Source organism: Cephus cinctus, unplaced genomic scaffold (assembly GCF_000341935.2).
Source record: "Cephus cinctus unplaced genomic scaffold, Ccin1 Ccin1_scaffold0129, whole genome shotgun sequence".
NCBI lineage: Eukaryota > Metazoa > Arthropoda > Insecta > Hymenoptera > Cephidae > Cephus > Cephus cinctus.
Genome location: NW_014332862.1, coordinates 264,026 through 280,662, shown reverse-complemented (window position 1 = coordinate 280,662; position 16,637 = coordinate 264,026). Strand labels below are relative to the sequence as shown.

Sequence of the window (16,637 nt, the reverse complement as noted above, 5' to 3'; positions counted from 1 at the left end):
TCCTCGTGTTCCTCGTCGTAGATTTTGGAGTCTACGTGTTCCTCGTCGTAGATTTTGGAATCCTCGTGTTCCTCGTCGTAGATTTTGGAGTCTACGTGTTCCTCGTCGCAGATTTTGGAGTCTACGTGTTCCTCGTCGCAGATTTTTGAGTCTACGTGTTCATGGATGTAGCTTTCCGTATCGACGATTTCGACGAAATCCAAAATCTATGATTAGGAACACGTGGACTCCAAAATCTACGACGAGGAACACGAGGATTCCAAAATCTACGACGAGGAACACGAAGATTCCAAAATCTACGACGAGGAACGCGAGGATTCCAAAATCTACGACGAGGAACACGAAGATTCCAAAATCTACGACGAGGAACGCGAGGATTCCAAAATCTACGACGAGGAACACGAAGATTCCAAAATCTACGACGAGGAACGCGAGGATTCCAAAATCTACGACGAGGAACACGAAGATTCCAAAATCTACGACGAGGAACGCGAGGATTCCAAAATCTACGACGAGGAACACGAAGATTCCAAAATCTACGACGAGGAACGCGAGGATTCCAAAATCTACGACGAGGAACACGAAGATTCCAAAATCTACGACGAGGAACGCGAGGATTCCAAAATCTACGACGAGGAACACGAAGATTCCAAAATCTACGACGAGGAACGCGAGGATTCCAAAATCTACGACGAGGAACACGAAGATTCCAAAATCTACGACGAGGAACGCGAGGATTCCAAAATCTACGACGAGGAACACGAAGATTCCAAAATCTACGACGAGGAACGCGAGGATTCCAAAATCTACGACGAGGAACACGAAGATTCCAAAATCTACGACGAGGAACGCGAGGATTCCAAAATCTACGACGAGGAACACGAAGATTCCAAAATCTACGACGAGGAACGCGAGGATTCCAAAATCTACGACGAGGAACACGTGGACTCCGAAATCTACGACGAGGAACACGAAGGCTCGAAAATCTGCATCCAGGATCACGGAAATCTACAGCAGGAATAGTTTTGCTTGTAACTTGTAATGAAAGATAGCATTGTAATATGTTTTAGCCACCTTGTACGGCTTTGCGTCTGACTGAACGCTTACCTCAAAACAATTGGGAATCGTGAGTTCGACGTGAAGCTGCTGCACGAAGCTAAGGCGTTCCTCCAATATCAGAAATTTGTCAAAAAATGAGAAAAATTCGGACGCAAATATCTCTCTTATTATGTGTGCAATCCGTCCGAATTTTTTTTTCATCTTTATTATTTTTTCTTGCTCTACAACTTTTGCATTTAACTTGTTTCAATATCATTTGAAATGGCGAAGATAATTTTTTTTATTTGCGACCGGAAATTGAGCGAACAATAATAATATGCCCATTCGATGCGCAATCAAAAAACATTCAATAGTTGTGACATCAGATTTTCCAAATTGTGCACCGTTTCACCGCAAATCTCAAACGTGCATTTCTGGTGATACACTCTGTATATACGTATATCAGGGTATATAAAGATTTTATTAATAAAATCATCCTTGAGATATTTTTTTATTAATTTTCCTTAATGATAATTTAATAAATCATATAATAAGTCAGGTTTAATAATGCCAATAATACAGATAATGTAAATTAGGTATTGATATATGTTAATCGAATTATTTTACACGTGTTACACACATATATTCCGATTGCATCGACGAGCGTGTAAATATTTGACTTTCACTTGGCGAACATGAAAACTTTTGTAAAATTTGACAAATTTCGAGGTTCACGTGAATCTCGACAATTTTTCTAACACTAGCGAGGTGACGATTAACGTTCGAGGTAATAAACGATGATAAATTCGAACGTCACGTAGGTAACTGTTTCTGTGTAAAGCCGATAAAAAATCTTGAAATAAAAAACAGGATATATATATATATATATATATATATATATATATATATGTATAAGAAAGACAAACATTTGAGACTTTAAATTGTTCAGCGTTACGCAACAGGGTAAAAATTCACAATTTTCATTCTCGTAATTGCACAGAGTATCACGAGTTACATGTGCGTACGTTAGTACAGGACACGATGTGCATTAACGCAGGAAAAAGCACGCACGCACGCACGCACGCACTTCGTATAAAATATATATATATATATAATATATATAAAACATGGCCACGCAAAACACACGAAGGATCATGTTGTATATTTTTTTTAGTGTCTTGATAAATACACGTTAATCAAAGTTTCGAGTTTGAGTAACGTTTCCGGTGTGGCTATTTTATTTAACGTAACTATGGGGACTTGCTCGTTGGGGAGCATTTTAAAAAAGAATAAAAAAAGAAAAGGAAATACGCGTTCCTTTTTGACAAACTTCATAATATGAAAAAGAAAACAAGGCAGGACGTTCAACTGCAGTCAGCATATACGATGGCGTTTGACGTTATTATATAGATTAATAAAAATGGTTAAACCGCGAATTAGTAAATGTCGACCGTTACAGCTGTTTGATTGATTTACTTTAGTAAATGTGCGAGCGTTTCTACGTCCTTTACTTTTCCGTCAGTCAGTCGGATTATCAGCGGTTGATATGCGCCTGTTATTTCCTTTCTGATTTTACTTCACCAGGCTCTTGATGCTTTTTGGGAGATTCGAAATGGATCCTTTGTTCACGCTGGCTGCTGTGGGTCGCATGAAACTGTGATTGCGAGGACCAGCGCGTGGTTGCACCAGACGACTTTTATTATTCGCCATTTTCTCAGCAGCCTGCTTAGTCGATCCCATTGCTTGATGGCCAACGCTACTTCCGCTGCTGCTACTGCGAGAAGCTGCCATCGGACGGATCCTTGTGGTACTGCCTTTAGGTACGTCAGGATGCGCCTGGGACAAGTCAAATAGATAGACTCAGTGGAGGATTATTAAAAAGATTTTTTGGATTAATAAATATTGGCTAAGATAACAAAGAATTCAACGATTTATTAAGGCAAACTCACCCCTGTAGATTTCCGTACGTTTCTTACGGCTGGACCGACGCTGCTACCACTGCTGCTGCTTCTGCTGGCAGGAATTCTACTAACCCCAGTTCTCGGATTCCCGTGTCTCTTCTCGTTCTCTTTAGTCAACGGCGGAATCGGTGAGGTCGCAGGGCTCTTACGAAGGTCAGTGGTGAGCGCACAAATAGCCGAAGTATAATTTCCAAGATGGGCGTGATTCGGTGCTAGGTTCCTCACAGTATTTACCGAACTGGCGCTGTTCAAGGAGCTACGTGAACTTCTTAAGCTGCTACGTGAACTTGAACGCTCGACCTCGTTTCTTGGTGGATTCCCAGAAGACACGGGTATCACGCGTTTAGATGATTCGTTCTTCCTGGGTGTTTCCCGTTTGAGGCTGCCTGTACGCTTTGGCAGGTAACTCGTCTTTTCTCCAGGAATCCTCATGGATCCCGTACGTGGTGCAAATGCCTTAAGCTTGGTCAGTTCTTTGTTGACGGATCTAGCAATGTTATCTGTCTGATTATTGGCCGTGTACCGGAGTTCAGCCGGTGAACAGCGCGTGGAGTCGTGAGTGTCTGTTTCATAGTTCCCTGAAGATGTTCCTTGACTTAGAGTCTCAGAGACGAGACTCTGGGTCTCCTCAAATCCTTCGTCATTCAATTCCTGATCCTTGGCTTTTGTAGGGAGGGGCGAGGTCACCGAGGGCGGCGCTGATGTCACGCTAATGTCTGGGATAAATCGGCTCTTGAACATGGACGATTGCTTCATCGGAGTCAAGGATGACTTCTCGTCGATAATACTCGGGGACTGAGTTTCCTCTTGGCGACTCAGTGGACGATAATCTTCTGGATTATTGGACACCAGGTCGGTTTGATCCTGGGACTGATGCTGATGATGCTCTTGATCGTTCGCAGAACTTTTAAGCAAGCTTTGATTGACTTGACTCGGTGGATTATTTGTCAGTCTTAATGCTTCCTTTACCTGGCTAGGATCAATCATACTTCTGTGACGTTCTCGGCTTGTCACAGCTCTTTCCGGTAAGATGGCGGCTGGTTCGCGTGGTCTAGATTCTTGCATTACGGGACTGAGTACTGTATTCGTAACAGCGATTACAGGGGCTGGTTGAGTTACCGGGAGTCTCGAGTTCCTGTGCGTAGACGATCTGGAAAGGTACTGAAGATCTTCACCTGATTTTGCTATCTCGGCTAAAGCAACGTCGATGTCGTTGGTAGCGCCGCGACGTTTCAGTTTATCCTGCCAGACGCGCAACATGGCGTCTTCCTCTGTGACGTCATCTGTCAAGGCCAATGTACTTGGTCTTTGTGGTTTCTCATCGAGTACTTCTGGACTCGATGCCTCCTGCTTGGGACTCTCTTTCTCTACTGGCGGATCTTGAGTCTTTTTATACCTTCGCGTTCTTCTTGCTGCTGAATACCTGTCGAAGTTACCTGCAATCGTTTTTAATGGGGATCATTACTTCACCATTGATTCTCCATTTGATTTATTGATGTTCATAATTATACTAAAGCAAATACTAACCGTTTCCAAGGTCGGTAGTTGTGCTACCAGGCTTTAAAGCTTCACGACCTTGAATCGAACTACTGCAACGTTCTCTCTTACAAGGTTCTCTTTCAACTGGTTTAACTTCCTTCGGAGGACTAAATACTCTTCTCGTAGCCGGTGGAGTCTCTATGTTATCTGAATCAATTTCAATCTTATCGCTGACTCTATCCTCTTCCAGACTCTTCTTGCCGAGTTTATTGAATCTTCGTACGGCTGCTCCTTGCGACGCGGATGAAGGTTGCCGAAGGTAGATTGTCAGTTCATCCGAAGGACTTGAACTCGCAGGATCGTTGATCCTATTCTTCTTGCGATCTTCTTCTCTGATTGCCTGTAGATCGTGAAAAATACCGAGATTAATAATACGACAATAAGGTACGTTACTCCAGTAGATGGAACATCTAGAAGGAATATCTTTTTTCATGAATATTTATATTTACCTGCAGAGGACTGGGGCCTAAGATATTTTCTGTACTGAGTCTAGATCGTAATCTACGAGAATAACGTGGATCTGTTTCTTCCATGCTGTTTGGTACGTTTAAACTTGATTTTCGCCATGGTGACTTATCTTTTTGTGAAGTATGCGGTTGAGCTTCTGTAAAGGGACGATCGATGAATATCGTTAATCAGGGTAAAATTATTAAAAGAAACCTTTGTTTATACCTTCAATTGCCTCCATTGTTCGCATAACATCAGTTTTCTCGACCGAAGGTCGCCAGTCGTAAACTTCTGAATATCCTTCATGTATAGAATTATCCTCCACAAGAGCGTTCATCATCGAACTCTTGCCTTCGCTCTCTGCGGAGTGGATATTATTATTAATTATACTTGCTCCAGTAACAAATAACAATCGCTTATTATTTATAACATACCGGAGTCCTCGAAGGATCTTCGATTAGCCTGCAATTGCCTTGCCCGCCTTTGTAATTCCTCTCCGGCACGTTCCTCTTTCTCGTTTTCGGATAACCAAGCCTCGATTTTTTGCCTCCACGCTTTCCTGGTGTGGATTTAAATTTATTCGTTCAATTAACAGCTGTTGAAATTTGTTCCTAAAAATATTTTTCATTAATACAACAAGACTGTACCCTGTGGGCTTGACTTCCTCTTCTTGTAAAAACGGCTTGCTCTCCACAAGAGGCGAAGGTGAACTTGGCCTCTCTCTGTCTCCTGAGAAATCTGCATTCAAAAGATCACCACGTCGAGGCTGTCCTCGTGCACGACGTGCCCAAGAACGATCTGGAATACAAATCAATAATATTTCCTTATTCATATCCATTATCCAGCTTCCTGTATTAATTTATATTTTCCTACGACCTACCTAAGCTGCCCCAGGATTTTCTTTCTCGAGTGTTATCTTGTCCGGATGTCCTTAAGAAGTCCATAAGATTTCCATCATCGTCCTCGCATGGAACGCGACTTCTACGACGTCTAAGAGTCCCATTTGGCGTGATATCTAATTAATATCGAATAATTAAGAAATTAAGGTTACTGCGATTAATTTTGCATTACTGATTTTATTTATATTATATTAGAATCTTTAGGTATATACCGGGTGAGTATGTATCTTCTTTGGTGGATTGCTGATCGGCTCCGCCCGAGCAAGACCCCAAACGTCTTCGAATACTTGGCGAACCAGTTATTGAAATATCTTCATCCGAAGTAACCCCTCCATTCTGCAGTCTTTTAATCTATAAATATTAATATAAAATAATTAATCAATACCTCTAATGGATTTGATACTATAAAATTTAGAGGTACCTTAGCGTCTCCGCGTCCATACTGTTTGTGTGGCAAACCAGTGTGAATATCAAAAAGCCCATAGTCCATAAGATTACATTCGGATTCAGAGCCTGGAGTTTCGGCTTGATTGCTTACTGTTTAGATAACAAAAAAATAAATTTAATTGATTACAGAATCGATTCATTGATTAATAGTCAAGAGTAACTTACAAAGACGTTTTCTAGCCATCAGTTGTTCCTCCCGCTGCTTGCGTCTTGCTATGGCTTGATCTTCTTGTATTCTTCGCCTTTCATTTTCAGCTACGGCCTGATTAAATTTCTGACAAAATTGATGAAAAACACGGAAACATTCTTCCACCTTGAACGTGTTTGTGTCCTCGCAGAAAAATTCTGCCAAAGTCTGTCTTACGGCTTCGAGTTCTTCCATGTCTCGTTTAAGCTCGGACATCTCACGTTCTGCCATCTATTAAAATATACAGAATACAAAAAACAGTATCACACTGTACTAAGTAGTAGAACAAAGGAGATAGATTTATTTAATATTTTTTTAAATTTCAATATTTTATCTTACCTGCAAAAATTGAGCCATCTGTTCCTGAATGTCGGTCTCCGTGGATGGTAAATTTATTTGGTTTTTGATTTTCTTGATTTTAGTGTCCAAAGAGTTGAACTCGTTGTTCAGCTGTTCGACAGTGGTCCTTGAAAAGATATAGTCGAACCATCATTAGGTTGGACATTAAAATAAGACAAATAACAATAATGGTAAATATATTTTTTAAATCTTACTTTGTTGCTGATTCCAGCGCGCTCATATTTCTAGCAAAATTTAACAGATCCTTTCTTTTCCTTTCTGCTTGCTGTACAAAAGCATAAAATTATCCAGTTTATTTTATAGATTTCATTATGATATTTTCATTAATCAAGAACTCACCAATGCGACGTAATGGATTAAATTCATCCCCGGCTTATTAGCTCGTATTTCTGTTAACTTCTGTAAAGAGGATAATTTGACTCCTGCCGCATTTCCAGCATATCCACCCTGGCAATATAAAAAAAAAAAAAATGAAAATCATCAATCATCTCTAACCAATATATCTTGAAAATTTATATTAAATAATATTTACCGAATTAAGAAAGTTTCCAGCTACCAAAACCATGTACAGTACTTCCTGTAGTGGTTTATTGGTCATCAGATCCTCTCCAGCCAGTATCATTGAATTTATACTCGGTTCCAAATAACTCATATTCGCAGCGAATTCCTCCTTTAGCAACATACACTCGATACGCAATTTGTAGCTATAAAAAAATTAATAAGATAAAAGCACCGTTATTAATTATTAAAAGAAAACAAATATCATCAAAACATTGCTTTACTTAGGCACTTGTATTAACTGCAAGAAAAATTTCTCAGCATTTCCAAGTTTCGATTTGTCGCCATCGAAACTCTTAAGCATCTCGAGCTCGTCGACCTCAGGTAATATTTTCAATAAACCCCGTAATTTTTCAGCACCGATATCGTCATGGCCACCATCTTTGATTAGCTGAATGATATCTTCATTGGAGCTATAATAAAAGATAAATAATTAATCTAACTACTTCTAATTAAAATATGATAATTATCTTGTTACCCAATATAAAGTATAACATAAATCAAGTAATAATAAAACAGTCTCGTCTGAGGTACGAACGTCGGAATGATAAAGTACAAAATATTGAAGACAAAGAAATAACAATAGAATACTCGAGTTGAATGACTACAAAGCTACGACATGAATACCAATGGACGTATCTATATCTTGAAAAGCCGATAATAACAATCCCACCAATTGTGATGCTGAAGGCAGTAACGATGAATCGATAGCTCTATATAGTGTGGCAATAACTACCAAGAAACAATAAAAGAAAGAAATACGAATCTCAATGACAAAACATACCTTCGAAATTGTTTCAAGAAAATATTGACATTCAAACTCCTTTTTCCGTCTAGTAGCGCGATCTATGAGAGAACATAAAAACATATGAGATGCAATAGAAAGATAATTAATAAGCGATACAAGAGATAAATGTCAGCTACTAATTAAAAGCATCGTTAACGATACGTATAATGATAAAGTAGATAAATAGCTTTAATTAAAAAGTGACTATTAGTTAAACCTCAGTGGGTTCACGACGACGTCTCTCCGCGTCCATTCCAGTGCCATATGCCGAGGAGCAAGCAGCAGGAGGTAACATAGGAGGAACTTGCTGACAAAATAAACCCTCCATTTCCGCCCAATCAAGATCAGCCATTGGTGAATTTTGATGCTCGTTGGCAACCAGCGACCAGATATTTCTCTTGCCGATCACCTGTGATTAAAAGGAGATAAAGAAAATGAAGTTATATAAATACAGCTAGGAGTCAGGATTGAATGCAAAAAGTAAGAATGAAGTGCCGTCCATTCGTGCATCACGTGCACGAGCAAAAATAGTATGACTGACCTTGTGATTGGGTATCTTGTTCCAGTTGATGGTTTTCATCTTCGTCTTGGGGGTGGGTATTTCTTGCTGGGGCAGGAGTTTGGCATTGTTATTAGGTGGATCCGGAGTTGGCGCACGAGAAATCTGGGGTACGTGCAAGGGTGGTGGACGTGGCGGTTCCATAGGCACATCGGGGTTGGATGCGTTCGCCAGGAGTGGCGGCGGAGGTGGTGGAGGTAATACAGGACCTGGTGGTGGTGGTGGTGGGATCCCTGATGTTGCTGGTAAGGGCGGTGGTAAGGGTGCTGCTGGGATGTTTGCTGGTACTGAAGCCTTCCTAGTGGATCCACAGGTTTGATCCGTACCCCGGCAGTGGCAGCACAGACTAGTCTGCACCAGGACCAAGCATAATATTTTATTATAGTGATGATCAGTCCTATTTTTAATGATTTCAATGAATATGCATGAGGTCGTAGACTAGGATAATCTTGGAACTAATAATGTTAATGAATAAAATGGCTTTTGTCGTTTAACAGCAATTCCCAGCAGTTGACTTTCAGGTTACAGACTTAACGAAGAGAAGTGAACTGAGCGTTAGATAAACGATTGACCTGAATATGTGTATTGTAGGATATATACAATAATTCTATTGGTACCTGAAGACTGGGTGACCTCAGTAATTTGGTAGCGTCCTCACGACTCTCTAACAGTGTAGCACGATGAACGAGGGTCTCTGCAGTGTCCCAAGCCAGATCACTTGCAGCCTCCTTAGGATCCAATCTCAAGAGATGCTGGAGAATACTTAGAAAGGGTATTTCCTGAGGAGTGTCTGCAATCTGTAAAATAAATTTAATCAGACAAGTAGCTAACAGATCTTTGGGACTTCCGGTGTCTGTTTTTAAAGAAGAGGGAGACTTCGGTGGTACCTGACCAAGGATGGCGTAGAAGACGTCCACGTGAGACGAAAGATCAATTCCTGGTGGACCGTGGTTTGATAATTCTTCATCCGACTCTCTTTGATCATCGAAAACATCCAGCTGCACCCGCAAGTCCGGCACGTGACTCTTTTCTTTTCTGTAAGTATAACAATTTACACTTTGAATTCTCGCAAGCTTCGTGAATCTCAGCTGCTCTCCCTTTCTTTCTATTCCCAACTGGTACCACTTCCGGTCCTCCTGACTGTACTTCCGGCGAGTACGACTCAGGTACTCGGATACCAGTTTCTTTTGCATTGCGATCTGGGATCGATGACTCGTAAGCTAATTTCATAATTGCACTGCACGGAAGTACGAACGAACCGTCACTGACACTTTCTCATTAATAAATGCCGGATGAACACAGTTAACTAAGGACGCTCCGCCCATTGAAAGCATATAGCACCGTTAATCCGATATTTTACCTGCTAATGCAGTGATTATAGTCTCAACATACTGAAGATTGTAGCAACGATACATATATTAACTTTCAATAAAATAATTGTACTATAACGATACGCATCATATCCAAGAACTATTATTTATCAAATTTTATTACTAAAAATAAATTTGTAAAATCAACTCTTTAGTAGATCAATTACTTCTTTAAATTTACAGTCAAGACTTATTCTTAGTTTTAAAATACTTTTAAAAAAATAGAGAATGAAACGTTCTCTTTCCCCACGTGTGTACCCAAAAACCTGTTCCATTATCGACACCGGCATCATAGACACGAGTAACGCTTTTCCAAAGTGAGATAGATATTCGAAGCATGATCGTTATTGCACTACAGTAAAAATACAAGAAAATTTTAGAATAATTCAAGAGACAAAGATACCAGATGACTCAGCAATGAGTTCACGCACTAAGAGTTTTTTTATAAGACAATTAATAATTGTTCTACCTCGACTACCTAATGGGGTAGAGATACTGAAAGTACAAATGTCGTAAAGAACAAAAAAATAAGTAGCAACGTGAAACGCCTATAGTGAGTAAATATAAAAGAGAGTCGCGCGATCGAACGAAGCAGACTGAAGTCTAGGAAGTAACTGGGGCTGCTGGTTCCAGCACAGTGCAGATGCAGAGATGCAGATGCAACGTGCACCCCTAGCCAAGAGCCTGCAACGAAGTTAATTCGGTCTTTTCTCTCTCCCTCCGGCGAGCATCTTGCTGTCCTTTCTTTTCTCTCGCTCTCTTCGCTCTTCCTTCTTCACCTTCTCCGTTCAGCTTCTATCCCTTTCTCTCTTTCACGTGGAATTAACGTTACTAAGAATGTGGAGAGAGAACGAGACATGTATTCGGTTCTATTTCTCGACCAGTGGCGTCGGCAATGCTTGCTTGCCGCCATCTTTCCTTATGGTTTCTTTTCACCATCCCGCTCACCGTTTCAAGCATGATCTCCCTACTGAGAATCAAGTAGCCTTTCGATCGGGCGATTAGTCATCTTCTGTGGGAAGTTAATTCCACTGCCTTAGAGTCCCATCATTAAAATGACTTGCTGATTTTAAATCGACGTATCATTTTATTGTTTCATTATCCAGATGATAATCTGTATTCGCGCAGGCCTCTGCACTGTCTCAGCTAATTAATTAAGAAAACAATAATTATGATGAGTGGTTAAGAAAAATTATTATAGAGAATTAGTGCATGCGTTAGAGAAAGATATTCAGAATAACATTACAAGATGACGATGGCAATTTATCTCCAGACAATACTTCTCCTCAATATCATATCAATAAGAATCCTTAGCACGTGCTCCTCCGTACGTCATACAATAGGTGGGTACAATAAAGCATCCTGCTATTCATTGATTATCATTTATTATTTAACAATGTTAAAAAATGTTAATAAGTTAATGGTCACGACCCTCGATGGTTCAGGTACTCACCGTAGCTCGTTCAGTATCGGTAGAAGCTTGAGACCTGAAAGTAAAATGAAATTATTAATTAAAATTTTATTCTACGATAATATCAACAACGAAATCATCTTTAGTGACTATAACGATAAGGTATCGCAACGCTGCCAGCGGTTACCACGAATAAAAATACACGATAGGAATATTAAAAAAAACGCATAGCAATGAAGAAACGTACCGATGAACTCATTGCGAATTCTAACCCGGTCCTTGAGGATGGGTGTAGAAATCACCAGACAGTTGATGAATGCCAGCAAAGCAGTCTGATAATCCTCGGCAGTTGCTTTCTGCAGCTCATCGACCACGACTCGTAGCCGATAACGTTCTCCTTTACGTTCCTAGTAACATCAATGTGTCATTAAATATTATTCATTGCACTCAAGCCATTAACAGAGTCATTTTTGTCCATTAATAAATACGTCTTATGGAACAGTACTGCCTCTGATCAAAAATTTATGTCAATGATTTACGTCATGAGCACGTGCAATCTGGCAGATTTTATTGGCTGAGACTTTTTTCACAGAAAAGACATTCATTACCCATTAGAATTATATCTCAATCGTGGAAAAGAGAAGCATACGGTACGAGGAGGGATCATTCGTAATTCTCTCTTTCCCTTATAATGATATTACGTCATCGTGCCACAGCCTTTAAATGCAGCCAAGTGCATTCGAGTAAGAATACGCAACGTTCTTTCCTTTATGGTTACCTTGAGGGAAGTGACGTCTTGGCAATTATAGCTCAAACAAAGATACGTCTATTCTTTGTTCCGAGTAGTACAATTATTTCTAATGTAATATAAATACTTGTACGAAGTCGAATATAGTATGAATAAAGGACACAGCGGTAAGTATAGACTAATAAAGTAAATATAACCTGATATATATGCAGAGTATCGATAGTGCGTTGTCGGCCATCTTGACTGTAGACGCATAAAGCTGACAGTAGTTCAACTACTTGTTTCTTAACGGAAGAGCAAGCAGTGTCCAGGGCTGAAAGTAAATAGAGAAATGCACGATGAATAGTATGAAAAATTAATATAATAGTAATTAGCTCAGTAGGAGCAGCGTGAAATTTTTGAGACAACCCAACTCGATGCTTTTCAAACGGAGAATGAATTCGCGCCACAATTCCCGGTGTTAATGTCAAAGCTTTTGAAAATTATTGACTTACCCGACGCTAATTTGATACAGTAATCTGGATTATCCACAATATAATCAAGACCAACGTTGGAATCCATTTTGACTGCATTTGTGAGACGACTAACCTCCCAGTCTGTAAAGAAATGGCACTATTAAAGAGAGGTTAGAACGATGGAATTATTTATGAATACTATTCACTTAGCAAGACTTAGCAATGCCGATGCTTTATTGTCAAAGATAACGTGTGTGTTGAATCAACGAAAAGCACTGACAATCGAAAATCTTGCTACGGTTTTTCTCAGCCCTGAACACAGTCGCCCACGCGACCATGCGACATGGCCGTTTGCCGCGCGCCAATAAAATTCAAATAAAATAAAACATAAGTAACGTCATAATTAAATAGCGCTAGACACGCACTGCACAACGAACCCCATTCAGTAACCTATCGGAGACCGCTGTAAACTTAATCGACTATATGTATATCCATTCAGGATCGACACATGATATTGTAAAATGTTCGAGAATCAAATCGATCGAAGAAGCATAAGAGCTGCGTTCGAGGTGAACGAGAAGAGAAGGCAGCCATATGCAATCGGCATGTCATAACTACTGAAATTACAAACGTACCTAGTTTTCCTTTTTATTTATTCCCTTAACGTTTTTCTTCCGCTTCACAAAAATAATTAACACCGTACTCTTGATACTGTCGACTATCCTGTATACGTATAACTGAAGTGAATAAACTAAAAAGATAAAAGTGGGAGATCAGAAATATTAAATACTCGTACGGATAAATACTAAATGTGGAAAAGGTTTATGATTCATAACGAGAAATGGAGTGAGTCGAGTTTTGCAGTGAGGTCTAGGTCGTAGAATCGCGCGGCTTTTTATATATATATATATATATATATTACATGTAACTATGCACCATACGGCTGGACAAGGATTTAATGTTACGTTATATCCATGTTTGGTATAGACGAAGACACAATGACGGTTTTTCAAAGAAGCCGAGTCGTCGGACAACAGTGACAAAGAGTGTTTATAATATCAGTGAGCGTTGAAGTGTATAAAGGAAAGGAAGAGTCAGAGGCTACGGGATGATAGCTGTAGAAGGTAAACTCTCTTGGTAGAGAAAGAGCGGGAGACCATAGGATTGCGTCACAGCACGCACATACCACGAGTCACGCTTAAAAATAGAATGTCGGATATTAAGGATCCCATACAGAAAGATCGACAGACGACTCGTCCTCTTACGCGCTCTTGCATCTTTGCATCTTCGTGTTATAGCCTGCTTTTTCGATAGGAGACAGAATGTTTGTTTGCACTTATAAAATTATCGTATCAAACTTGACGAATTTTATTTGGACGTCGAATAAAACAAATATTTATACAAAGAACGCAAGATGCAATTTTTATAGATAATTAATAATGAACAGCATATGCCGTAGGTTAAAAATGTAAGTAGACATTTTTTTTTAGATATAATTTAATAAATAACAGATTTTTGAATGGCCAAAGAAAACATAATTTTTTAAATTCTTTCTAATGAAATTAAGGATTCCTATCAAAGGATACGTGATTAATATGCAAAACGAAATTGCAATTGAAGGTTTAGCCATGACGGTTGCTAATCGTAGGCAGCAGGTATATAAAGCGGTATTCACAGTCGACGTAGGATACCATATCGGGCACCTTGTTGACCTCGCTTGTCCTCTCTCTCTGTCTCTCTCTCTCAGTTACTTCGCCACTCTCTTTTTCACTCTCTCTCGCACTCTCACAAACTCTCTCCCTCTCTATCCCACTACACTATATACCAATCGATTCTGGGTTCTGTAAGTTCTAAATGAAATAGATTTCGACTGTCGACAATGTTATCCTGCAAGAAGCGACATTCAGAATGCTGGGAGTTGGGACCTCGTTAAAGAACGGCATGACCATAATTAACGTATCAAGGGAAATATACCAATAGAGTCTGAATTCTGTATTTGAGTTAACCATAGGACATTCTCAATTGATATGCCAATGAAAAAAAAGCCTTCGCTCACTGAGTTCGTATATCTCCGCAATGAATCCACTTTGGCAAACCAATCAAAGAGAACCTCGAAATAATTCCTACGATTTCCATATACAGAGAAAGAGACCTCGACCTGTAACCATTTAATTCGCAATCCGAGATCAGCGCAAACTTTCTCACAGTCTATATAACAATCATTTAATATATCTATACTGTCGTTTAGGTCTGTACGAGATGATCAAATAATTGAGGCAGATCAGTCACGCAGCGGGTGCAGCATCCGATGGACCGATCAAGCCGGCATACTGCTACACTGCAACAGGTCGTCCCACGTGTCTCTTGGGTTGCACACGATTATTTTGTAACGTCCAAGCGTTCGTTCGGAAAGGTTCGCCACGCGGTACTGATTAACGGTGAAAGTGAAGACATTGAATTAATTAGTAGAATTACGAATCACGTAGCCATATATGTGTGTATATGTAAGAGGAAAGAATTTTTAATAAAATTTCTCTCTGCTCATTCTGCAAATTTCTTTTTTTTCTTTCATATCTTTATCGCGTTTCTATTTCTGCTCGCGAAATTATTTGCGGCTTGTGCAAAACTGTGTGAGGTCAGTCGCTGTTATTATGAATCATTTTGCATCACTGCGGTTTGCTGCCTTGCTGGTTACCTTGTCGCAACGTGGTCATGGCCCCGTCAAACCGGTGCTGACAATCGGAGAACGTTTGTTTTTTTTTTCTTTCATTCTCGTTCATACCTTTATTCCGTTTATATTCGTCCATTTAATAAAACATGCATTAACGCTGCGATCCTTGTTTGGTACAACGAAATAGTTCAAAGGATTCGTGTGCTTATGCTGATTCGAACGTGTTTCCTACTCAATAGAAAGACAGTAGCTGTTCTATTGGCTCGAGAGAAAAGATTTCGCGATATGAATGGGATGAATAGAAACTAACAAGGAACGAATCAATTATAACCGTTTCAAAACTCTGTGAAATGAAATTCCAGAGACGAACGTGCGACACTTGAGGTTGATACAAAATAGCAAAAATTGTTGAAAAAAAAAGAATGACGCTAGAGAAAATACATTCTTGAATGATGTTGATGCTAGGAAATTTAATTGGAAAAATTTGTTTTGATAATGAAATATCAATGAGATATGAGTAGTTAATTGAATTTCATGTGACTGATAGCTTAACAAAGGGAAACAACTGTAACTGAGTGTTCAGTAAGAGTAAAAGGCATCGCAGGTGTCCAGCAATTGCAGCTGTAACACCTAGCGAGTCAATCGTAAGTGTTGAGTAAATAAATGAGCTAATATTGTCCTCTCTCTCTCACCTTCTTCACTTTTTCATGTACCCATACGTAACCCCGGGTGAACTCTTAACTCAACACTCAACATCACAGCACACTTATTTCCTGGAGCACCGATTCGCGGAAACTGCGTTTCAGGAGCGCGAAGACGAACGAGAGATGGAAGGAGCCCGTAGCCCGCGCGACAGCTGCGACGCATGCGTAATCACTTCTTTGCACTGGTCCCACCACTAACTTCTTTTCAGTTGGGCCTTATGTGATCTTGTGCCACATGAGCCGAGTACGGCCCTGTTTCCTGTGCCGTGTTGAACGTAGTACGGTGGGGTATCGTCATCATGAACCAGCATGGGATACGTAGAGATCAGTATGCGTTGATTGGCACAGGGATGAAGTGATGAACGTTTGATGATGCGAAATCTGGTACTAGGTTTTACTTGGTGTCTGCATCCGGTGATATAATTTTTTACTTATACGATATTAATGACAGCTTTTATCTCGTGTGCGCTTGCAAGACTGAAAATAATAATTTTAT

At 39.9% G+C, this 16,637-nt stretch overlaps 1 protein-coding gene across 2 annotated transcripts; it reads right to left on the bottom strand.

Moving 5' to 3' along the window:
* Positions 1 to 1,533: 1,533 nt before the first annotated feature.
* On the bottom strand, positions 1,534 to 16,468 carry LOC107262944. Of its 2 annotated transcripts, XM_015729659.2 has the most exons (26): positions 16,130 to 16,468; positions 12,806 to 12,907; positions 12,509 to 12,624; positions 11,811 to 11,970; positions 11,606 to 11,639; positions 9,670 to 9,817; positions 9,400 to 9,579; positions 8,765 to 9,133; positions 8,441 to 8,632; positions 8,221 to 8,282; positions 7,661 to 7,849; positions 7,411 to 7,582; positions 7,218 to 7,325; positions 7,073 to 7,143; positions 6,858 to 6,984; positions 6,497 to 6,749; positions 6,306 to 6,421; positions 6,097 to 6,235; positions 5,866 to 6,000; positions 5,633 to 5,783; positions 5,420 to 5,544; positions 5,211 to 5,345; positions 4,988 to 5,142; positions 4,527 to 4,878; positions 2,988 to 4,435; positions 1,534 to 2,874 (listed from the first exon to the last, which is right to left on the bottom strand). In XM_015729659.2, exons 2-26 carry the CDS (start codon positions 12,870 to 12,872, stop codon positions 2,611 to 2,613), a joined length of 5,268 nt encoding a protein of 1,755 aa, XP_015585145.1. In that variant the 5' UTR covers positions 12,873 to 12,907; positions 16,130 to 16,468; the 3' UTR covers positions 1,534 to 2,610. The 2 variants fall into 2 exon arrangements, with proteins under 2 accessions (XP_015585145.1, XP_024936099.1); XM_025080331.1 differs by lacking the exons at positions 11,606 to 11,639; positions 11,811 to 11,970; positions 12,509 to 12,624; positions 12,806 to 12,907; positions 16,130 to 16,468 and adding an exon at positions 10,631 to 10,750.
* Positions 16,469 to 16,637: the final 169 nt, after the last annotated feature.

Bases quoted from the DNA above. Each gene is read 5' to 3' on its own strand.
- LOC107262944 (XM_015729659.2), bottom strand. From the start codon at position 12,872: ATGGATTCCAACGTTGGTCTTGATTATATTGTGGATAATCCAGATTAC. The intron at 12,625-12,805 runs GTAAGTCAATAA...ATTTACTTTCAG, and splicing joins CTGTATCAAATTAGCGTCGG to CCCTGGACACTGCTTGCTCT. The intron at 5,545-5,632 runs GTACAGTCTTGT...AATCCACACCAG, and splicing joins GAGGAAGTCAAGCCCACAGG to GAAAGCGTGGAGGCAAAAAA.